The sequence below is a fragment of the Harpia harpyja genome, chromosome 7 (assembly GCF_026419915.1).
Source record: "Harpia harpyja isolate bHarHar1 chromosome 7, bHarHar1 primary haplotype, whole genome shotgun sequence".
Lineage (NCBI taxonomy): Eukaryota > Metazoa > Chordata > Aves > Accipitriformes > Accipitridae > Harpia > Harpia harpyja.
In genome coordinates, this window is record NC_068946.1 from 26,513,624 (window position 1) to 26,538,960 (window position 25,337).

Below are 25,337 nucleotides of genomic sequence, written 5' to 3' on the forward strand. Positions count from 1 at the left end.
CTAACACCACACCCATGTCATGATCTGTTACCTTGAATCACCTACAGAAAAGCCTTCCACAGCAGGATTTATCTGGGTGGGTGTGCCAGTGGGAAAACAAACTAAAAAATAATCAAGAGAGATTAAGGCCCATATGCTAGAAACAGACAGCATTTAAAATACTGAAGAAAATATAAAATGTTGAACAATTTGATATAAACCAAGAATGCAATGCAAGTGCAGATGATCTGGTTTTTTCGGTTACCATGCTTGGAACAGAGTGATATTTTGCAACTTTAATCCTGCAATTACCCTAAACAAGAAATTTAAATAAATAAAAAAAGGGGGCATGTTTACTCTTCTGATGCAAACTATTCCTATGATGTAAATGGTTGTTACAAATGAGACCTAGCTAATGGCTTTAATGCTATATTAAACATGACAAGGTAGCAGTATCTTTGGCAATGAGAGAATTGCAGAATTTAAGGATGATATTATTAGATTTACTAACATCAGAAACATCTTTTTGTTTTGTGTGCAGTACATACATTTCACTCAAACATGTTCCATTGTATTTTCCACACCTCCTCCAGGATTACGAGTACAGTACCTAGTCTGTACTGCTTGATTTTTATGATTTCACTCAAAAAGTTATTCTTGGTTCTCACTTAAGTCTTCAAATTAATTTAAATTTGTAAGCCAAGTTAAACAAAAATTTCTGGTTTGTGACCAAAGTTAAAATGCTGAACACTTAAAAGAGATAGCCATTGGTTCATGATAAAATAGGACAAGTTTAAACTCTTAGGTTAAAATACAGCCATAGCATAGAATTATCTATTCCAAAATTAATTTTTCAAAATATAGTTCTCTGAACATGTTATACATTAAATATTGAGGAAAATCTCCCTGGAGCTAAAATTTTCCAAGAACACTAATAATCTTCATTAAAGAAGTAAAACAAACCACATAGTATCTGGAGCAAAAACGGGGTTGAATTGGGGTCACCTTACTACAGAGTAGCTTTACCACCACTAAGATGCAGGTTTCCCCCTTAATCTTGAAAAATATGTTCATATTTACATACAGTATACACACAGTTGAGGCAATTGATTGTCAACACGTGACAAACGTATGTACCTACCCACACACAAGTAAACTCACATGGTGAGAAAAAACCCTGTCCCAGTAAACTCCAGTATTCATAAGTAGTGCAAATAAATACTTTGTCAGAAAACAATTTTTTTCTCGCTATTTTGATGTTACAACAGATCATTTTAATTACGATAAAGCTAGCAGGAGTATATTGGAAATGTTGTATTTAAGACCAACACACTTGCAAACTACAAATACTAGATCTAATGCTTACTGGCTGCAACATGATGTTCAGCATTACAGAATGAAGTATGCTGTTAAAAAACTTTTCCAAATTCACATCAGAAAGGGTGTTCAAATCAATCTGCATTTAAAATGGACAGTGACATAAAGTCTCCAAATGAAAACTAAAAGGATAATACAGCAATTTAAACTGTCACCTTGCAAAATTCATTTTAAAAGGTATTTTTACTTCATCACTCCACTGCCAGCAGGATGAAAAAATGGCTCATCATTCAACCAAAAAGCTGCTCACAATAAACCCCTGAAAAGGATAATCAAGCTGGAGTTAGCAATCCCAACATTTTATATTTTCTATAAAGACCAACAAAAATGAGTTGCAAAATGGCAGCATATTGTGATGTCGTAAAATTTTATCACGGAATAATTCATTTATCCCTACTTAAATGTATATATACATGGAAATAAAGCACCACACTTCCTCACCTAAGAATTACATGTATGTGCATGCATGTGCACATACACAGGGAAAAATCGTAGTGTTCTGCTTTTTGACCTTCTTTTATAATGCTACAGTTGCACTGAAATACTGAAGAAATCTAAATTCTCGTGCCTCATGTTAAGTATCAAATGTTCTAAGACAAGACACAGCAGAGTGCATTCAGGATAAAGAGAATTAAGTCTAAATATTTGTCACAGGTGTCAGAAAATTTAAGTATATTTGTTTAGTACTTAGCATATATAATCAGAAAGCCAGCAGATTATTCCCTCAACCCATATCTCAGACACTTCTATTTCTGCCACAGTACTTTGAAGTGTACTGAACTTCAGTGTATAAAGTTTTGCTACAATCTTAACACACCTTGCTATAGTTTGAGACACATCTAGAAGCATTAATGATAAACATGACACGCAGCACTGGCAAAGCCTGTTATTACAGCTGGTTTGTAGGTATTAGTGATGACTCATTTTGTAAGACAGATGTTGAACAGTACTCATCTGAAAAACAACAAAACAAGCTCCCACAACTGAAACATTGCACTAAAAGGATAATTTTGAGAAGTTATAGATGTACCACATCAGCACATAGCAAAAAATAACTTTTATCCAGGCATAAATTTGAACTTTTTAAAAAGCCTTACATGGGGTAGGTATATATACGTAAGAACAAACCAAAATACAACGGATGAAACGATAACAGAAGGCACATCATCAAAATGAGAACTGTAAAAATGTCTTAAAAGGTAGAAGTTTTAACCAATTTGAATTTATGCACGTACATTTGACTTCCCTACCTGAAGTCACTGAGCTGTCTGTTTCCTGAAATAGTTTGATAGTGTGGGACCCCACGCATAAGAATAAAAATAAAATAAAAAAAAAAAGGGGGGGGGGGGCAGAGAGGGGTTGTAACATTTGGCCTGATGCCAATTTAAGTGTCCTAAAACTTCTGGAGGATTGCTTATTATGGCAAATATATAAAGTAGAGAACCTTGCTAATAAATAACCCTACTTTCTAAAATACTAAAATAAGTAATTCTTAAAAAATTAGCTGACAGTCACGACCTTTTCTTTCCCAAAGACTTAAGCAAATTATTTGGTCCTTTTCAATTTACAGTGATGGCTCTTTAATAGAATTTCCTTTGTGATAGTCCCTACAAAACATGAATTTTGTACTTTCAGCCATGACTTACCAATTGTCTCCACTAGCAAAACTTTATAAAATAAAGAAGAATTTAACCATATACAGCTTTTGACATTTTTACAGAAAATGCCTCATAGCTTAATCTCAACTTTGCCTTAGTTCCATCTGTATGTGACTGGTGATCCTTAAAGATTAACTTCAGTTTAGAAACTGTAAGGTTTTCTTTCTTTCTGATGATTCCATTTACTCTTTAACTGCATTTCTGCATCAGTCCAGATGCCATTTATTTCACTTCATGAATATAAGATATGAAGACTAGACTACCAAAGTGACTCATCAAACTGCAAAAAACCCTTCAAATATTTAAATGAATTTAAATGTAAATTTGAAAAAAATGTTCTATTTGAAATAGAGAGTCAAAAGCAAAAAAAAAAAACCAAAAAACATCAAAAGCAACTACCAGCAATGCAACACCATGTCACTGTCCTGAACTTCTTAAAGACTATCATTCAAAGATAGCCTGCTATTTATAACTGCTTATGTTTATCCTTCACAGTGACAGTGAAACCAAAGTGCCCACATAAAGATCGTAACTCTTTCCTGTGGGTTTACAATTTGTAAACTTCCAGGATACCATACATGACTTAAGCATTGAGGATGAACTTTCCCGGGAGAGGGGGGGAGGGGGGGGGAGGAGGAGGAGAGGAGGGAGGAGAGGGGGGAGAATCACAAACATTCTCCTGTGTGACCAGAAATGTGCTTCTAAGCAGTGTTCTCTAATATAAGTACCAGCCAGTGCCCATACACGAGTCATATACATTCAAGTCTTGGCTCAATGGCATGAGTTCCGAATTTTCTAGAGTAGGGCCGATCCACTAAAATAAGAGTTAAAAAAACTCAATAGATTTTATATACCAAGGCAATGAAGTGTGAACCTTCTGGGAAAGAAAGACTGTCAGTACCCCTTTGCACAAATGGTGTTTCTAGAAAAGCATTTCACATTGAAGCTTCAGTGTATCTAGCAAACTATTTTTTCTATCCCTGAGACAGCCCCCTAAGAGTACGGTCTGTCTGGACTGCAGGATTCTTCAAATGACTCCATGAATGAATTCAGGGACACTGAGAAAGCAGCTGAGAGGGGTAGGGGTGTCCAACAGCCATGATACCATAGAAAGCAGCCTGAGAAATACTCTTTACCCGAACACACCTTTCAATTCAATTCAGTGATCAGCACCTCACAAGAACAACAACAACAACAACAACAACAAAATGGAGCAGAGCTAGCCATTAGTTCCTGGGAAAGTAGTGTTTCCCTCCCACTTACAAACCAAACTGCTTTAACAGCATGGTGTTGTCTCAATTTTACTCTATATGCAGAATGACCCTGTGTCCTGGAGGGGAAGACGTAACATTACATATGGCTACAACGCCATTAGAAGTGCATTGTAACCTACATTATCTACTTAGAATCCTCTCTCTGAAGGAAAACAACTTGTTAATATGCATGTCTCAGCTGCTGAACGTCAAAAGCTTCTGGGATGAGAGACTGGGGGCAGGCAAGAAAAACTACCCTCATTGTAATGAAAAAAGTGCTGTAGACAGCCAGGAGCAGCAATGACAATCCCCTCCCCAGAATTGATTGCACAGACTCAGAGAGGTCCAAAGTCACACTAGAATCTCTGAGGCACTCCTGGTTCTGAGAAAGAAAAGTCATAATCCAGTAGTCTTTGCAGTACTGTAGACTGAGATAACAAACCCGTTTCTATTTCTTAACAAAGCCAAAGCATCATCTCATAGGGATCACATTCACCATTTCCGCCGGTGTCTCCAGTCTCACAGTGTTGAAATGGGACTGATCAGCCTACGATGGATTGCACATCACCCAAGGAGAAAGGAAGGCATGGAAAAAGGCATACAGTACATTATATACTGCTTCACAACCATGTTTACAAGGTGGGGGGGGAGGATGAAGGTGAGGGAAGAATTATTGCTGTTTCAGTAATACAGTATGATAGCTAAACCAAATCAAACAAGATCACGACAGTCAGTATTTTCACACTGCAGGATGATGGTTCATGTTTTGCCTAAGGATGAACTTGCCTGGGGATTAAGGGGAAACAGGGAGTCCTAAGGAAGGGAGTCAAAGTTACACCTGGGATATCAGCTGCATATTGAAACTTGGAGATCGAGACTGCTTGGTTAGGGGAGCTCCTGGGGGAAGGAGATCTTTACCTTCCCCAGCTTGGCCTAGTCGGTCCTCCTGTAGGCTGATAGTTGAAAACCGATTGGTGTTGCCAGCTGCTAGATTGGTAACACCCTCTGTACCAGCTCCAACACTGGAGCCTGCTTGACTGCCATTCACATAGTCAAATGATTTACTGGAGGAAGCACTGGCGGTCCTGATCAGGCTCAGACTGTTGGCTTTTGGCACCACCTGCCCAGCAGGCAGGCTGAGGTGTTTCTTTGTAGGTGTCATCTCAATTATATCTGCACCAAGGTCAGTGGATTGGTGCATGTACTGCTTCCGAGCTACTGAATCTCGAGGGCTCTCACTGGATTTTGCTGCAGAAGAGGTGTCTTTATCCTTAACACAACGCCCACTTGCTGTTTTCCTTAAGCTGCCTTTCTGGGATACAGATGATAGAGGTTTGGTCCCAACTGGCTGGCTGCTGAGGGAAGCTCCTGATGAAAATCCTTCATCAGCATCATTAAGGTTCACAGATTCCTCTCTTCCATTTACACCTTCAGCATCTATTAAGAAAAAAGAAACAACCAAAAAACCCCAAACCAATCAGAACACACAGTAAGCATTCAAGTTACATGAAGACAGAATGTCAAAACAAACCTCATTTGTTAATCCACCTGGTTTCCACTTGCTTAAAAATTTCTGATTCTCAGTCAATAATCTTCCTGTCATATTTAGCAGAATAATGGAACCTACCAATAAGCATTCCCTGAGCTTGATTTGCCCTTCCTCTACATCACTTTTATCAGTCAGAATACCTCCCAAACTTTGCCTATAAACAAGAATTAGGCCCCATTTGGTTAACTTGTTTTAGTTCTGTCTGCAGATACTGGTGCCCATTCTCCTGCTACATGTCGGTAAAAAAAAAAAAAAAAAAAAAAAGAAAGAAAGAAAAAGTACCTTTCCGACTATTTTTATCCTATTTTGAGGCAAGATCTAAGCATGTTCAGGATCTCTTCCAGTCAGAATAAGTTCTGGCAAGTGCTCAGCAAGCTTCGTAATTAGGCTACTTCCTAGGCCAGCAATCACAATGCTCCAACAGAGGTAGAAGGCTTCTGCTGTGTGTAGCTGGCACTTCAAACAATGCAACTATACTTTGTTGGAAATTAACCTAATTCCTAGTTCTCTCTCCTCCAGAGCTCAATCCCTCCTACATTTCCAGCAATCCTATCTAGGTACTTCCACCATATTTGCTTTTATCTCAGCATCTAAATTTTTCAGAGAAAAAAACCCAACCCTTGTATTAAGAGAAATTTAACCTCTGAAACACTTCATATTGTAGAAGAGGCATTGTGCTTTTGACTGGAATCTCAAAGAGAAAAAAAAAGCCTGACAAACTTCTTTCTTAAATCCTTGTTTTCAGGCCTATAATACAATTAGAGCTGCACACAAAGACCTTTTTTTTCTTTTTAGATCTTATTCCAGTCCTTCTTCTAAGCTCCAAGTACTCAAAAGAAGAGTTACTGTTTCAGTAGAAAACTGAACAGCATTCAAATTTCAAAACTGAAAATGGAGCTTGAGTTTTTGCTCCATATATCTCGTTTCATTGGGAAAAAGCCATGAAGTTTAACCATGTTAACAAAAAAAGGAGACATTCAGGCTGTAAGAATTTTGCTTTTCTTTATAAAAGCTGTGGAGCCTGATTATTTGCAAGAAATCTGCAAAGCCTACAGATCTGTCCCAGCTAGCCACTGTACTGCTCTACTGGCAGTTTGTTCAACCCAGCTTACCACCAAGTAAACATGTTTAAATCTCTTTTGTGGAATGGGGAAAAAGTGGTGGCAAGGATCTAAGAGATTCTAACATTTGAGTGAAAGCTCATCCTTTCATGCTGATTGTTAGCAGAGCACTAAGGAATATTTTACATTATGGCAAGTGAAACAGACACAAAGCTTTCAGTGTTGTTGCTGCCTCTGCATAGCAGGAATATAGCCTGATCCAACTTCACATTTCTTAAGTGTAAAGCAAAAAGAAAACTTTACAGGGAGGTTTTATTATTCTGTTTTAAACTTCTTTTCAGGAAACTTTGCCTTGGAATTACCATTACTATGTGTCAGCTTACAAAAGATGTTTAGCCATCTCTAAATCAGACCATTCTCAGGCCTCTCTCAGAACAATGTGATGTGAGATTATTCTGTAGTTTTATAGAGCTCTATTTCACTCTGTAGTCTCCCACATGCAGAAGGATAATACAGTTCATGCTACGGCAGTCTTCCTTCCTTGGTAAAGTCTTTAGCCTTAGAAAACAAAGCTTCTTAGGTTTCAAGGGCTATTATTAAAATGAAGGTGCGTTACTTGCTTTAACTTCCTGTAACCATATTTAAAATACATAGTTTCCCCCACTCCTGCCCACCCCGTTTGGACAAACTAGGCCTTCATCTTCTTACTGAGACACAAGTGTATTTTCTTACATTAGACAGTGATGTATTTTATTCACAATCCACCACATCTCCATTCCCCCCCGCAACCTTCCCACACATAATCAAAGATGCTAATAAAAATATGACATAACTGGAACATACTGAAAGCAAGAGCATTTTTTCAATAAACGAACATTTATGTTTCTTTATATAATCATGCAAAGCTGGACGAAAGCATGTTTGATTACAAGCAGCAATAGCAGCAGCTGAAGTCCCCTCTCAAGCCCTTCTAATTCAAATGAAAGATGCGTAACTTGCAAGAAGGTATCTTTTTATTATTACAAGAACATTAGTCATCTTCAAAGTTTATATTAAAACATTGCTGAGTAATGGGATGCTAAACCAGACATTCCTATTCAGGGACAGCAAAGCCGAAGAGTCACACTGAAAAAGTGGCATTTTATTCACAGAATTTAAAAGACAAGACTGAGAGGGGTTGTTGCAAGCTTTTGGATGCTGCAACTATACAGAGGCCCAAGCAGCTCAGCAGTGCTCAAAAATGAAGAAGATAGAGAAGACAACATGCAAGAGAATTTCTGTCTAGTCAGATTCATATACCTACAGAAGTTCTCAGTGGGATTGAAGTAATTCAGCAAACACATATTCTTTTCCCAATACATGTTATTTTTCCTCTAAAAACTGCCCTCAGAAACAATCAAAAATGTTTGAGTCCTTACATACTCTGGGGGGAAAAACAGGATGAAGTCATACAGTTTTCTCCCACCCACCCCCCCAACAGACCAGTAAGGCAATTAAAAAAGAAAACAAAAACGAAACACCTCCTCCTCCCAAGCACTCTCCTACTGTAAGGCCAGAAGAGACAGAGACAGTGCAACCTGACAGAAATCATATCAATTGTACTACAACGCATATTCAGGACTCTCACTATTCCTTATCAGAAAAAGTCTGTCCCCAAAGAATTCACTATTTATGCCTGTACGTAATTAATCCTGTAGATGTAGATACACCATTCTCCACTGACCCAAAATAGTGCACACAACCACAGCTGCTACCAGCCAGAAGTGGAATACCTTGTAAGGCATTAGTGAATCATTCTTAAATCTTCTCCCTTTTTCTATTTACTGGGTCAAAACACTGATCTGAAGGAGGGGTTTTACACAGCTTTTTAAAGTGACTTTTACTCTATTTATCCTTCCCATACCTGAAGGTTGAAAAGTCACTAGAAATGATCAGTCTCTCATTATACTGTTTGATATCAAAATTATATTTATAAGACAGAATTTGCTAGCTGAAACATTCTGTGAAATCAGCATCAGTAAAATAATAGACCACTATATATACACACACAATTCTATACTGATAATCAAGCCAAACTCCATTCCTTGGCCTTCTCCCAGATGCTATCAACTGGCAGAATTCAGTTTGCCTAAGCATGTAATTACACATTGCTAATGTTACAGACATAAAGGGTATTCAATCCACTTCTATTGAAGTAAAGCATGTGGAATGATGCCTTATCCAAGAACATGCCAAATTATATAGATGTCTTGAAACAAATTAAGACTAGAAGGCAACATCTTTATCAACTTCTTTCCCACTTCCTGTCTCTCCAAGAAGGTTCTCTGCAGCTGAGGACTTCTCCATATCCTTCAGGTCATGCACATGCAAAGTTTAGTAAAATGGAGTAAGACCAAGTGAACAGGTGAATTTAGGAGAAGACAGGACTCATTTACTGAGCATGCTCAAATTCACTATGCACCAAGGAGCAGATTATAAACCCGCACTAAATATTTTTATGCAACTATCTTTTACAGAAGCATGATGCCTTAATTACTGTTTGACAGCAACTCTGAGTAAGGGTAAGGATTGTGTGGTAACACTACATTAAATCTCCAAATTCTCCAGATTATTGTTTCCGGAAGAACAAAACTCAAACCTATGTAGCTCATATCCAAATGTGCAAATAAATCTCCTTTATGATCAACTGATATGCTTATAGAGGCTGGAAATACCAAAGGAATGTTCAGATAGAAGACTTAAGATAGGAGAACACTTGAAAATATGTTTAGCTAAATTTACAAGAAATTAATTCTCACCTCTGAGGAGAAATCATGATTCAAATTCGGAACTCAAAACCACATCTTTTATGGCATAAAGATGAAAAAATTCATAGATGAACTTAAGCAAAATAAATTTCTACCAGCTATTCTATCTGCTATTCTTGGCTGCAGAGCAGACACATGAAGTCCTACGGCATTTGCATGGACAGCATAACTGAGAAAGAAAGCAATAATTGTTTCTTAAGTTTTTAGAAACATGACAACCTGATTTCTTCTTGAAAACACAAGCGCTTTTTTGGTACTTGTCTTCAGAGCAGCCAGCTCATTCATGTAAACGAGTTGTACACATATGAATTTTCAATTAAAGGGTGACTGGCAAACAAAAACATCAGCAGTTGTATATCCATCTTGGATAGGCTTGACTTTTCACAGGAACAGGAAACTTTGTTCTTAGGAATTTAAAAACTGCAGACTAACAACATACTGTTGTAACTAAGTTGTAGCCAAATCCATTTATACCCTATACTGTCTACTTTTCAGGACTAGATTCATGTTCACCTGGTGCATTTTTTCCTTCTGAATATTAGATTAAACATGCTCAGTAATAGAAAGTTTCCAAGCAATCCCAAAGCTCTTGGCTATTACCCCTGTTTTTGGTTGGGGTTTTTTTGCTTTTTTGCCATGCCAAGCAGTCTTTCACCACACAGATGCAAGCCCCAGGCCAGCCCACGTGATAACAAAAGGTAGTACCTGACCTGATGTTAGGTATATAGGGGATGCGTGTATTGCAAAGAGAAGCTAATACACCCTGGGATAGCGGAAACACACACTAGAATGGAAAGAAGTTCTGCTTGGGGATAGGGAGCCAGGATCCTCCTCCAGCAACTGCCTCACTGACTTCTGCCTCCTCATCTCTGTCCTACCCTCTGTTGTGGCTGCTGCCAAGGTGGGCTCCGGGAAGCCATGCTCAGGGGTCCTGCGCATCAGCACCTCCCCCTCTTGCTCACGTTTGATCCCTAGGTCTGTGGAGCCGTGTTGGATCGGTGAGCCAGGTATGCTTGAGTCAGCCTCGTTTGAGAAGTCAAAGCCATCTGGGATTCAACATATAACATTTTAGTGTTTTTCTGTTCCTTTCTTGGCATTCCAACCCAGGCAGGGAAAATAGAAGATTTATGTGGACAGGGAACAAACACAAAACACTACCCATGCTTAGTTAAAAGTTGTGAGAACATCCACAGAAAGGGACAGGTGGGCTATACTATAGACCAGAGACTAGCAAATGAATATATAATGGCAACTACAGTGAAGACAAACATGACCCAGAGTCCTGAAAACAGAAGACAGCTACTTGTTGTCCTGGACATCCTCATTCAGCTGAAGACCAGAGGTCATCAAATCCTTTTACACATGATACAGGAGAAAGAAAAAAGAACGAGTACCACAGGAAAATATGTAATCCTTGTTTTCAGATTCTTTTATCCTCAGTTTATTTTTAGGTTATTCTACTTTTTTACCTTCAGCCATTTATGCAGCTTTTTTTAATCAATGTTTTATACATGCAGCAACAAAGCTTTATAAGTATGACAAAGTGATTTCAAAGCAAGCTTTTTGCTATGCCTACACTGAAGATGTCATCATATCAAGGTAAATATTACCACATACTTATTTTTTTTCTTCATACAGTCAAGCACACTTCCATACAGCATAAGTACTCACCGAGGAAAAGTAAGGACTAATTTTAAGCTATCCAAAGCTATTTTATGACATGGCCCCTCTCTAAATTGGGCCATATGATGATAGGAGTGTGATGTTCAGCTTTTCCCTCTCCCACTGCCTTCAGTAGCTTTAGGTAGCTGGAACCCTATCAAGGTCAGGATAATACCATTCATTCCCCGAACTATTTATGATGGGAGGCAGTTGAGTTTTAGTGTGGATTAAAGAAAGAACTCAAATCCTAAGCCAAACTCTACCCCTACAATTTTACGCTATGTTACATGGAGAGAAAAAAAAAGAAGTCTTACTGACCATTTTCCAGCTCCTCCATTTTCTCACCTACCTCATCGGTTATCATCAAGTCAAAAACAAAACAAAACACCCCAAATGTTCATGTTCATGCAGTGCTCTGAAGATGTAAAATACTGTATGTTGTTATAGGGTATCACTTTTCAAAAACAAACAAACAAACAAAACCCAACCAACTGTTCTGCAAACATTCAAACTCAGAAGCCAGATTACAGTGATGATGATGAATACAGTACACCACAGTATTTGCTCTTGGCAGGGAAAGCTCACCTTCTCTCCTCCAGCGATGACGACGGATAGAAGCTGTTGTAATAGCAGTCCGAGAAATCCTCGGCACTGTTGGAGTAACTTCTACCTTCAGTACCTTCTGGCCTTCTTGAGATGCATCAGGAGCATCAAAGGGCAGTGAGTTCTTCATGGCATTTGCAACCTAAGATAAAAGTAAAATGCTGTACTACTGCTGTCCTAGATTGCACTAATGGCAAAGTTATATCTCTTGCTGGATACGGAAATGGAAACAACCAAGATTTGTTAATTATGCCAGATCCCATCCCCAAGATTCAGTTTTTAACTACGTTGAAAAGCTCATCACAAACCTATTCCCAAAAATATAGCTGATTTTTCTCCATTTTTTGGAGGTAATTTATTTTGTTCCACATTTGCCACCTGTACTGACAGAGGTACCAACCTACATAGGAAGGTCTCCATCTAAAACAGACTGCAAAATGACAAGGAAAATACCATTTATGTTTTATGATAAGAATGTCATAAAACTAGGTCACAAGCCAAGCCAATGCAAACAGCATATGGCCTTGTGCATGGCGGAGACAGGGCCAGTTTCCACCTCCCCTACCCCATAACCACCACCCCACCCCCCCATCCCCTGCCAAAAAAAAAAAAAATCCCCAAAACCTAACGAAGGGGATTAGACTGCAGGTGCTTGCAAAAGTTTTTAAAAAAATTGCAACCTAACAATGAGTATCAAATCATTAAAATGCATTAATCGTTACTAGATCTAATTTTTTATTGTGATAGCCTATTATCAAGTCAGAAGTTTTGTTTTGCAGCTTTGAAGAGAACAAATGACCTCTTTTGGCTTTGATGTTTTAACTGCTTTTTTGAATTTCCCATAAAATGCCTTTGTGGGATTAGAGGTTTACTTTAAAAAAAGAGCAACTTTCAGTTAATATTTCCTAGTTTAGAAGTAAATTGTTCAAAAAGTGAACTTGTGTACCAACTCTTGAAGAGCAAGCTGGGTCTCTATGGCATGTGCAGTGTTCAACAACAAAGTTGCTGCACATAAAATGCAATTTAAAATCTAAATTAAAAAAAAATAATAATAAAAAAACCACCCCACACCCCCAAAAAAACAAACCCAAAGTGAACACACCTTGATTTTCCAAAATCTTATTGACTTTATACAACCAACCAGCAATAAAAATATTAGACACATTTTAAACTTTACATCACAACTTCATTCATAGGCCTCTTATGTTTCACTGGCATCTGACTTCCTACATGCTCTTTACTTCCTCTCTAATGAAGACAGAAGATAAAATAAAGAGGGTCAGAAACAGTTAGACTTAAAATAAAACAACTATGGAAAATGTAACTTGCTCATCTCTACAAAATCCTACTTAGCAACAATTCCCACCATAATTTGGGCAAGCTATTCTCTCCACTACAGTTTACAAGAAGCATTATGAAAAGCAGCTTTATGTAGCCTCCTAATGGATTTTCTCTTGTATCACAAAAGAAATTGATTTTGCAACCTGAGAGAACAGAGTTCCCTATATGGCAAGAGAAACATGTAGTCTACTTGTTAGCTTAAGGCAAAGGCACATAAAACCTATTTTAAGACACAGATATAACTATAGGGCTGACTGTTCTGTCCACTCAAATGAAATATAGATCTGATGTAGAATATGCATCTTTGCAAGATAACCCACTTTTCTGGCAATGCATACGTGCATTTTTCTTCCTTTTAGACCATGTTCTTTTTCTAAGAACAGGTATTTTGTTTACTGTATAAAGACTTGTGGCTAGCTGATGGAGTAGTATCAACTGTTTAGCACATTACTACAATCAAGCATTTCCTAGTTTTATGTTGTAAGCAACATTTTCATATGTTCACCTCAAGCTAGTGACAGAATTAATGCACTTTTAAACATCATCAATGTTGCCTTGATATTCTGAGGTTGCCTGAGGCCTTGGAAATGTAAGGGACATCCAACAAATTCCTTCAACTCCCAAAGCCCCCACACCAAATCTGCTTAACTAATTAAGTTGTCTTTTGTTAGCATTTGCCAAAACACAAACTATGAGAAATCTACTAAACCACTGGAACAGCCCCTATTGGCAGAACTTTGTATTTATTTGCCTTGTGAAGATCTGTCGTGGTTTAACCCCAGCCAGCAACTAAACACCACGCAGCCGCTCACTCACTCCCCCCCACTCAGTGGGATGGGGGAGAAAATCGGGAAAAGAAGCAAAACCCGTGGGTTGAGATAAGAACGGTTTAATAGAACAGAAAAGAAGAAACTAATAATGATAATGATAACACTAATAAAATGACAACAGCAATAATGAAAGGATTGGAATGTACAAATGATGCACAGTGCAATTGCTCACCACCCGCCGACCGACACCCAGCCAGTCCCCGAGCGGTGAATCCCTGCCCCCCCCCACTTCCCCGTTCCTAAACTGGATGGGACGTCACATGGTATGGAATACACCGTTGGCCAGTTTGGGTCAGGTGCCCTGGCTGTGTCCTGTGCCAACTTCTTGTGCCCCTCCAGCTTTCTCACTGGCTGGGCATGAGAAGCTGAAAAATCCTTGACATTAGTCTAAACACTACTGAGCAACAACTGAAAACATCAGTGTTATCAACATTCTTCACATACTGAACTCAAAACATAGCACTGTACCAGCTACTAGGAAGACAGTTAACTCTATCCCAGCTGAAACCAGGACAAGATCTCAGATACAGTTTGATAAAAAGACTATATCAATGCATATGGCATGCCAAAAGACTATATCAATGCATATGGCATGCCATAAAAGCTCCGTGAAGTAAGGGTGTTTATTCACACTATAATAAAGTAAAAGTGACTTTCCTACAAGTTATAACAGGCAAACCATCCAGCAACCATGAGAAGAAATGAAACTGTCTCAAACAGTAAAGCACAGATCACAGAATATTAACCAAATCAAAGACTTTTCACTTCCTGGTGGGCCAGAATGGGTGCCATATCCTGATCTCCAGCTGCTGTTGTGATCCTGTAACTCCCCACTAAACATCTTCTCCACTGCCTTCCTGTCTGACTTTGAACCAGCAGAAAAGATTATTGGCACCATCACAGAAACGCTTATCATTCTGCCTTCCACTTGTCCAACATTGCCCTTTGCTAGCTAATTCTCTCAGCCTCAACATTTGTTTGTGAACTGCTCTCCTATTCACACATAGGCCTTTTTCCACACCATCCTCTTGAAACGGTACAAACTGTATTCACCCTATCCTTGATCACATTAAAGACTTCAGAAACTCATTTCTGCTGTACTGAACTAAAGCAGGTCAAGTTCAACAGTATACAATGGTTTGCGTTCCCATCTCCTATTCACTAGAGTTGTGCCCTCTTTTGAATAGGTACCCTTCTCAGTATACAGGATTAAAATCTAAAAATCAGTAGCAAAGAGCTTCTGCAACAAGACCAGAAAAGCGACAGAGCACTTCTGCTTGTTGAAGCTTTTAACAACTGGCCCCTTCTAACAGCACAAATTGTACTTCTGGGGACTGAGGAGAACCATATAGAGGTAAAAATCAATGCAACAGTAAAACTTTGAAACAGCCTGAACAACCAGTTTGAATGAGTCACAGCCCTTCTCTAACAGAAAAAAACCAAAACTGCGATCCTTTGGGATGCAAAAAAACTTGCTCACTATGTCTAATCCAGCACTGAAAGGCAGGAAAACAAACAGCACAATTCAGACTTGGCAAGCCAAGTTTTCAACTATCAATGACAAAGGAGGGCTGGTTTAAGGCCAGACATCCACTCTTGCCTACCAGAAAGGAGGTCTAACAAAAAGAACATCCAACAAAAGCAGTAAGTACCATCAACAAAATACACTGGGTAACTATGCTGTCACAATAGGGACTTGCTGATCCATGCTTCTTGTGTACTGAGCTAAGAAAGCCTGTGCATCTCTGCACTGAAGACAGGGATTTGTCCCAAACAAGTGCAGAACTCTTTGTGTTCAGAGGAAAAGACTGACTGACTGGAACTGAGCTACTCCCCAGGTCCAGAGATACTTTTCTTTTCCCAGAAAAAGCTTTCCCCTTGCATTACTTCCTGCCCTTTCCAGAGCAGTCTTTGAATAACAGTGAAAGAAGACCGTGTCAACATTACAGGTATTCCATAGCTTTCTGATGCTTCTACTTCAGGGGGTTTTTTGTTGGTTTTTTGTTTGTTTGAAAGTCCACAGGCAATATCAACCTATTTAAATAACAGCATGGATCTGCTATACTGTCAAAAATATTTCTCCAAGAGACATACCCAAATACAGGGACCGTGATGTTTCTCATTGTAATGATGACTGATGGCATTCCCATAATTATACACGTAGCTTATGTACAGATATCTAAAAATAATCCTAACTTGGGGGTTTGCCTGAATATTAAATGGACTTCAAAGAATTTGCTGCTGTTAGGAAATCCTAGGCAGATGCTGAACTTGAAACTTATCTAGGATGCTGCACAGATGATATTTTATTTGGTGCCAGTAGTTTTAAGTTTAAAATACAAAATTTTATAATGCTGCTAAATTATATACATCTCCTGGAGAATGCAATGAGGTGAAAGGACTCCAACCTTTGAAAAAGTCAAGTCGCTTGAACATACAGCATGAGGACAAGGACATGCAGGTCATTTTTTAATAAAACTGACAATTTCTTAAAGCTGCTTTTAAAAAATTGAAGTAAAACAAGATAGGAATCAAGGCAATGATCAGAATATTAAGAAGAAAACTCCACAGATGTGCCTGCACACATATGCATGAAAAACCTGACAGGTGGGGAAAGGGGAAAAATTGGTAATGTCATGACGTTACTGACACCAGACAATGGGATGCAGAGGCAATTGTAGCCTTGGAAAAACCCAAAGACATTCTAGAAGATTCTTACAATTAGAAGTAATCTTTAGGGACAAACTGATTAAAAATTAACAATAAGGACTGAAAATTGTCATATCATCAAGTTCCAGATCCTCCTACACACCTTTTAAATGTAGTGGTTTGATAGGGTGGCCCAATTCAGCAGGTTCAATATTTAATTTAAAACTTTCAATCTGATGGAGCGATGAGTCATTTCCAAAAGGAACCAACTATTATAATAATTCAATGGATACCAAGCATTTAAAATGCAGGAGTGTCAGAAAGCCTGTAGATAAATTTTACAGCCAGTATTAATTAATCAAGAGAATTTTACGTAAATTATTGCAGGAGAGAGGGATCTCAGATTGCCACACAAAAAGATTTGTCCCAATCCACTCCCTTCTCAATTATGTAAAAAGCAGTAAAATTTTACTGCTGTTAGTTCAGAGGAGCACTAAAGGCTTCTAGCCACAATTCTGATGCAGAAACAGAGACAATAGTCTATTTTACTTTATTCTCCTTAATTTTCCCTCTTATTTTGATCCTCATTCCTATATCTGACAAAAAATAAAATCCCTCCATTCTTCCTTTCTCTCTGTCAACCTCCTCATCCTTCCCAAACATATCCACCTGCATCCAAGCCCAGTTTCACCACTTTCCCCATTTCATTTCTCTCTTTTTATGATCAAAACAGCAAGTATAGTGGAGACTGAAAAAAAAAAACCCCAAATCAGAATTAATTCCATTCTATTGCTGCTCCTCCAAAGAAGGTAAAGATTAAGACCTGATTGACTTTGATCAATCAAAATCTGACATTGACTCTGGAGATGAAGCTCCTTTTCACTTCCAGCTCTATCCTGTTGTTGCTTTTTCTACTGTGTTATCAGTTAAACCACACAGCATGTTCTCAGCCCCACTGAAGGTCTAGAAGCAAAGAAAACACCTTTTTTGCAACCAATGTCCTATGACATACAATCATTCGGTTAAGCTTCTTTGAATCACTCATCAGTAGCTTATGCCAAAACAACATAAACATTTTGATCCAACTGTAATACATTAGAAAATCCTAGCTTTCAGCATCAATGAGTCCTAGGAGATCCCAACACCCTAGCTTAATACTCAAGCAGAAAAAGCATAGTATAAATAACTATGTTGAAAACACCAGCTGTTAATAACCACTTGCATTTGGGAGTGCAGTAAATGGCCACAAATGCTTTCATTACCAGTCAACTTTGGAAACACATCCATACTCCTGTTAACCAAACCCATACATTGCAATAGATTGTTTCTTACCAGCAGAGGCTGTGAGTAGAGTTCAAGCTGTGCTCTGTAAATTATGTCCTCTAATACCTCCTGGCCAAGATCCCACTGACCATTATATCTAAAAAGTAAAGAAAGATATTTATATCTTATGAACTCAAACTTGTCTTTTTTCTGCCCAAATCCAGCTCTTCACCTCTGCTTATGTACACCCCAGCCCCTTCGCTTCTTTTAAAAAGTATAGGCAAAGCATTTTTTTATTTATCTTGTTGGCGTAACAAAAAAGCTGCTCCCTATCACCTCCAAGCAAGACAAAGTTGATCCCATAATTAGGACAAACTTACAGAATAAAAAAAAAATGGGGTCAAGATGTAAAGTTTAACGCTACTTAGCAGAACTGAATTTCCATCAGAAATGGATTTTTGCTACCTCAGAAGCTATTGACATTCAAGAGGTCTGCATTTCATCAGGTTATCTTGGCATCCAAGCTCATTACGCTTGTGAACAGAAGGTATCTGGTGGTAGTGGAAATTTGGGAAAAGATGAAGCCAGAAGCCTAACTCTCTTCGGCACCTACTGCTGGCCACCTAATTCAATGCTGACAAAGACATTTTCAAATTATCAGTTGGCTGAGCGAGCAAGTAATTGGAAATACCCTAATCAAGTTATAAACTTGTGTTATGAGTTTAACTATTTTTTTCAATCATAAAACAATAGCATTTATATTTTAATTCAATTCATGTAAAACCAAACATTTCTCTTTATATAAAAAGCCCATCCACTTACATGGCATAATAGACACCTGTGAGCAGCTGCACCATGAAGTCAGGGTCTAACACCACTCTACCGCAGTGTTCCTTCCAGCGTTTCTCATGCTGCCGCGGAAATCCACTCACACACAGCCTGCAAAAACACACCATTGTAACAAAATGTTAATTCCACAAAGACTACAAATGTCTTTACATCACAGCCATTTTAGTTAATTTTCAAAATTTATTTTTCAAAATCTAAGTACACAACATATAACATTCTTAAGTTGCTCTCCCAACCATTAAAGTAGTTTTATAACAGTGCCTTGGGATGTGGCTTGCTGATAATCCAGTGTTATTCCCATATAGCCATTAACTCCATCTGTTTTCTTCAAATCATAACCAGCTTCTGAAGAATGAGGGTAGCAAGATATTCTCTACTGCCAGCCACCAAGTAGGAGACTCTCCCCAAAATTCAGTAACCGAAACCAACTTTCTTTAAAGGAAACATTTCATTGTTATAGAAAAGAAATATGTCATCTCCCATCTAATGTATGATGACAGCATGCAATCACCTTTTACCTAAATTTGGGTAACACAGATACTGTATTCTTGAGAATTGCTCTCAGCTGCCTTCTAAAAAAATACTTCCGACCCTTGAAAAAGTACCTGCCTTCCCATATACTGCATAGCACCGAGTGTCTGTAAAACAGAATAATTTATTTATACGTTTAATATCTGAATCTTCATTATGAAAGCAACACATGGCCACTAATATATAATAACTGCTGCACTGTTTCAAAAACAACAAAAAAATCCCTAGCCTATAAAATGTTGTCTCTCTTCTCGACCCAAAGAAAGGATCTAATTTTCGGATGCAGGAAAATTCAACATATTCAGCAAATTTAGCATAGCCACAACTCAAGTGAAGGTGACAGAAGCATACCAAGAATTAACCCATTCCCATCAGAAATCACAGGAAAGAAAACAGGCTATAATCTTAACTGCACATGTGTGTTACTACAGAATATATGTTGTTAGAAGCTAGTCTGATCCTTCTTTGCTACACAGCTGAATTGCATGTAATGCTTTTCTTTCATGGCAGCATTGTGCTGAAGCAAACAAGCTAAATCAAAAAACATTTACAGAGGTTCCTCTGTTTGGGGGTAGCAGGAGAGAGAATTTATCTCATTTTAGACAAAAAAGCTGGTAAAAACAGGCATATGGGAATATCAGATATACTTGAGATTTTTTCAGAACAAAAAGCAAGGATCTTTACCAACCAGATGCTTCTAAGACTATTCAAGTAGAAGGTTATATAGAGGGCATGTGTAAGAGTTTGAGAAATCACAGTACTGAATTCTCCAGGAACTGGGATGTTATTATCAGGGGGAAAAAAAGAAAGGGGGGGGGGGGGAACAACCCCAACCCACCCAAAACCAAACCAAAGAAAAACCCAAACAAACCACGAAAACCCAGAACATTGTGCAAGCACTTCACATAAACCATCCTCAGAAGCAAGACATTAATATTTGGAAGTAGAGGAAACTGGTGGTATTCCTCACAGGATTTTTAAACTGACCACACTGAAAAATGTCTGAAAGATATTTAAATCCAAACAATGCAAATCAGTCTGAGTAGCTTCAACTAATTTTCCCCCCAAATTGCTTTTTTTCTTTCCAAATAACTAGAAAGTTACATAACTAGAATGAAAGCCCATGCAGTAGTAAGATAATCCATGTGTTTTATCTGTATGCAAGCACAGCTTCAAATTTCCAATTAAGTTGCAAGACTGACCAAGAGTTAAATATTTTAAGTTATTAAACACAACAAGTAAACTCCTCCTTTTTTTGCTGGAAGAATATCTTCTGCTGGAAGAAGTCTAGATGCACCCTGCAAGACTATTTCAAAGGCAAGTGTCTCACCTGGAACCCATCCTACAAAGTGATTGGTAAGAAGAGGCAGGCATATAGACAATAGCAGAATTGTAGCACAGCATAAGAAAGCTCAGCACCTCAAACCTGAAAAGAGACAAGAACAAAACCTTGTATGGTTTAAATTCTTAATATTTCATCAGAAGTTAACACAAAAATTCTACAACTCAGTCTCAAAAAATACCCCACAGGAAAAAGTGTCAGAAGTAAACACACAAATCCTTAAATCCTCTTTCATTCTAATTCACTAACTTGAAACAGGCTATTAAAGGTTCAGTATTAAACACTTAAAATTATTATTACTGAAAGCCATTAGCATATGCAGGAACTATGGAAGAAATGGCATATGGCATAATATTTGCACAAAGTTACAGAACTGGACAAAGTTATAGAAGTAGACGAGTCTGCAATGCATTCAAAATTATTTTATCGGTTTTCCCAGAGCTAGCTTTAGACACAGGTAAAGTTGGCAGTCACTAGAACATAGCAGGGCAATTTGTCTCATCCCTAGTTCTGTCTACCCACTCAGCTCCATTCCCCCTTTCCTGTGGAAAAAGCAGTCACAGCCTCAGACGCAAAGCTGAATTTTGTTGAACTTCCAGGAAAATTTGAGTTGACAGACATAAACCCAAAGATATCCCTTGACAGACACAGAAATGACAGAGAAGCTACTCTTCTAAATTAACTAGTAGAAGAACATTCAAAGTTGGAACAAACAACAAAAATACTATACCTCAAGATAAACCTAGAGAACAATCTTGGTAATTTCCAAGCACTTAATGCTGAGAAAGGACTGAACACATAACGTATTCAGTCTTAATGTTTAAGGACTCATTTGCCGACTGAAGCACCTCTAATGTTAGAATACATCCACCTACCGGTTCTGTGCTGTGAAGGTTTCTCTTTGAGGATGAAGATCACTGTAAACTACCCTGATGAGATCATGCTGACATAGAGCTCCTTCAGTTAAAGCCATGGATCCAATAGTAGAGGGCTAGAAGTAGGTGGTGGGAGGAGGAAGGAAGGAGGGGGAAGAAATCAAGTCATAAGTAAAAGGTCCCCGAAAGCATTAAAACTCCTAATCACCCAAGGCAAAAGACAAACTTGTCTTGTGATCTGTAAAAATGAAGATTATTCCAGAATACTGTAAATCTAAAACCATTACCTAATTTCATTATTATAAACAGCTTCCACACTTACAAGCAACAGAGCAGATGAGAGCAATTTTCAACTTTGATTCTTACAAATCCATTTATAGTAAGTTTGTCCTAATTGCATAGACTTTTTGTACAGCAACAGTAGAGAAACAAAAATACAATTCCAAGCTCAAACTGTATTAAGGAGGAGTTAGAAGAAGGAAGGCTACTTTTATGCTAACACATAAGAGGCAAAAAAACCACAGTTGCAACTACAACACAGCTAACCTCCATTCAAAATGCGCACTGTCAGCAAAGGTTTTTCAACATTTACATTCCCTTTCTTCTACTAATGCTATTAAATTCCATTACACTAATTGCAAGGTACTGACATTGAAAACTTACTGCAACAAGATGCATCTAAAAAATGGCCTGTTTTGCATCAAATGGATCCAGTTTTCAAAACTTTAATAGATCAAATTCTAATTTACCACAGCAGCTCTCTTACCTCATGATATATTGAGGGTTTAGATAACGAAGGGATGGTGAAAGATAAAACTTTGTTGTTTCCATCTTTGTCAGCAATTTCCTGCATTAAAAAACAAAACCAAAACCCAAACAGAAGTAAGGAGATAGGACTTGGAATAATTTTCAACTCTTAGAAGGCATTTAACAAATAAGAAGTTAGATGTCCTGATCTGATAAGACTATTAACACCCCAAGGTCTCTGTGCATTTACAGAGTATCAGCAACTTTATATACATATTTAAAAAGTGGGAAAGACCTCTATCACAGACTGTTTTGCAGTAGTCTGCAACACTTAAAAAAACAGCATTGGCTCCTTGATCAGTGTGACTTGATCAAAACCAAAACAGAATAAAAAGCTTTTCTAGCCCACCTTTACGTTATAACATTTATTTGTAATAGAATTGCATAGTGGAGCAAGGTTAAACTTAAAGCCCAAAAGATACAGACGTATGAGGGCTGATGAGTCGCTGACAATGGGCAGTACTTCATAATAAATGCACCACAGAGAAAAGGTGAAATCAAGGGGACTTGCAAAGTTTCTTCAGGCAGGTTTTTAAAGCAAATATACTAAGAGCAATAACATAAGACTATACCAAAAAGGAGTCTAAAATCCCGCCTTCTACAGCAAATTTCCAAACAATGAGCTCTAGTTATTCCAGTTTATGTGAAAACTTAGTTCAAGGTAGCACAGTACTTGTAGTAGGCTTTAAGGATCACAATGGGAGGACAGTTGATAGAACTTAGAAGAATGCAAAAGATTTATCCTTGTCTTTCACTTTCTAAGTATTGAGAAAATAACTTCATTCCTTCAGTCTCAGTATATGTACAGAAAAATATCAATAACTTAAAGAAAAAAAATAGTGAGAGCCACTGTCCATTTTGAGGCCTCTTTCTTCATGAATCTGGAGAGAATGAAGAAATTACTGTAATCTAAAAATATGAATCATCGACATGACTTTCAAAGGAACTGCAAAAGGACCTTTATGAGAAAATGGTCAACAAAGATAAACATGCTACTTCAACCCAGCAAACAGTACCAATAATCAACAAGCAGTTTCCAATGTTTTTTTTCTATCAGAATAAATCTAAAATAACTGGATCTTCCAGTTGTTAGAGCTGGTCTACAGACACATAACAAGATTTTTTTTTTTTTTTATTTAAGAACCGCAGTTTGACTGTTATGTTTCTGTACATGATGAGACACAGAATACACAATTTAAAGGAGGGGTTTACTCTGATAGTAGAAAGAAGGGCAATGTTTCAGTATAATATGTTTTAAAGTCCTAGAACACAGAAATTCCCATTAGAGAACGCCTATCTTGGCAGTATTGCTAAATTTATCAAACAGCCTCATAACATTACAAGAGTAAACATTTCCAGGCTAAGGTAAGAATATAAAAAAAACTACTTTTACATCCAGCAGCCAAACTTAATAATCTACATTTACTTATTCTTAAAATCACAGTTCCACTCAAGGCAACTATCTCCCTCAAATGTACACATGCATGTATTTAAGTTCTAGCATGCAGAGTGGTTTCAGCTTCAAATTACCCTTAAAAAGACATATTCAAAGTAAGGAGGGGGAGGCGGGGGAAGGAAGTGACACAAAGATTGACCAAGCATATTGGCCTGACAATCATCTCCATAGAAAGTTGTATTTTTCAACATTAAGGATGACTACTTAATTTCCTTACAAACACAAGTATATAACAGTTCAAGAAAGCCCATGAGATGATCCTTTTTTAGTTAAAATGTTTGTCCCAAAAAGATTACTAAAAAGATTACTATAAAAAATATTTTTGCAAACACATTCTTACTAAACCTTCATTACATTATGCTTTTCTCCAGATTAAATATGCTTTCACGTGAGAGTATTATAATTTTAAATATGTTGTTCCAATAATTTACTTTATTGCTAGTGGTCAGTGATGCAAAACCTCAGATCAAAGCTTTCCTCAGCCATTCCCACTCATCTCACTTACCAAGTTGTAAATGCCAAGAAGCAATGCTTCAATGCAACCATTACTCTGCCTATCCCTGCTGGCAGTAAGACGCAGATATACCCAGATCAACTCTGGCAAAAATTGCAGTGTGAATCTCTTGAGCCGAACTTCAGAACTACGATAAAGTTCAAAGAGCTGGTGGCAAACAGGCTCCAGGAGCTGCGGAAAGGCAAAAAGGCTAATGAATTACTGTTAGGCTTCTCTAATAAGGGAGAATGAAATAGCAAATATAGGGGCTATAGTATATAGCCACTGCAGCCAGTAAAAATGACATTACTTGATGGCAAATAACTGAATAAACCAAAATAATATCTGCATTCCTTTTAATGAGATCTGTAAGGACAGACCTGAGGGGCACTGGTATGCTGTATTAAGAAATATGGACTTACTACAGCCACTACCATCTTGTGCTTTGAGAACATTATTCTCTAGGGCTGTCAGTATGAGATTTATTTTGTATTCAGGTACTAATTAAAGGCCTGCGACAGACACCTGGCTTGGACTATGTGCACCATAAAACTTTAATGGTGCAGTTATAAGGTTTATAAAAGTAGACAGGTTAAAGATTACCTGCTAATGACAAGTCTATTGACAAAAACACGAATTAATTTCTTACCTACAGCTTTTTAGTCTCAAACCCAACAAGTGTGCATTTGTTTGTTACAATGCAAACTGATTTTTCCATCTTGAGCTGCCCTTCAGGTTTCAGTACAAGAATCAAAAAAGGCTCTTATCAAGTCAGTGTGATATAAGCGCAAGAAAAACCCTGCCATTTTAAGAGTCTACAATGCCAAACCAATAGTTAAGATGCATCCACAAAACTGTTAATCAACAGGGGAAAAAAACCCAACAACAACAAAAAAAACCCACGTCAAACTGTCTCCCCCTTTCCCATGACTAATCAAGTTTTTAATACCAA

At 37.8% G+C, this 25,337-nt stretch overlaps 1 protein-coding gene across 6 annotated transcripts in view; it reads right to left on the reverse strand.

Annotated features, from left to right (window-relative positions):
• Positions 1–4,881: 4,881 nt before the first annotated feature.
• HYCC2 (hyccin PI4KA lipid kinase complex subunit 2) overlaps positions 4,882–25,337 on the reverse strand; it is a 53,326-nt gene continuing 32,870 nt past the window's right edge. For 5 of the 6 annotated variants that reach the window (XM_052792950.1, XM_052792953.1, XM_052792952.1 and 2 more), the window contains 9 exons: positions 24,398–24,577; positions 22,396–22,476; positions 21,630–21,745; positions 20,743–20,838; positions 18,855–18,971; positions 18,102–18,189; positions 11,932–12,091; positions 10,563–10,730; positions 4,882–5,704 (listed from right to left, as the gene is read on the reverse strand). In XM_052792950.1, the coding sequence (XP_052648910.1) occupies positions 5,100–5,704; positions 10,563–10,730; positions 11,932–12,091; positions 18,102–18,189; positions 18,855–18,971; positions 20,743–20,838; positions 21,630–21,745; positions 22,396–22,476; positions 24,398–24,577 (1,611 nt within the window). In that variant the 3' untranslated portion in view covers positions 4,882–5,099. The remainder of the gene's footprint in view (positions 5,705–10,562; positions 10,731–11,931; positions 12,092–18,101; positions 18,190–18,854; positions 18,972–20,742; positions 20,839–21,629; positions 21,746–22,395; positions 22,477–24,397; positions 24,578–25,337) is intronic. The other variant, XM_052792954.1, reaches the window with a different exon arrangement.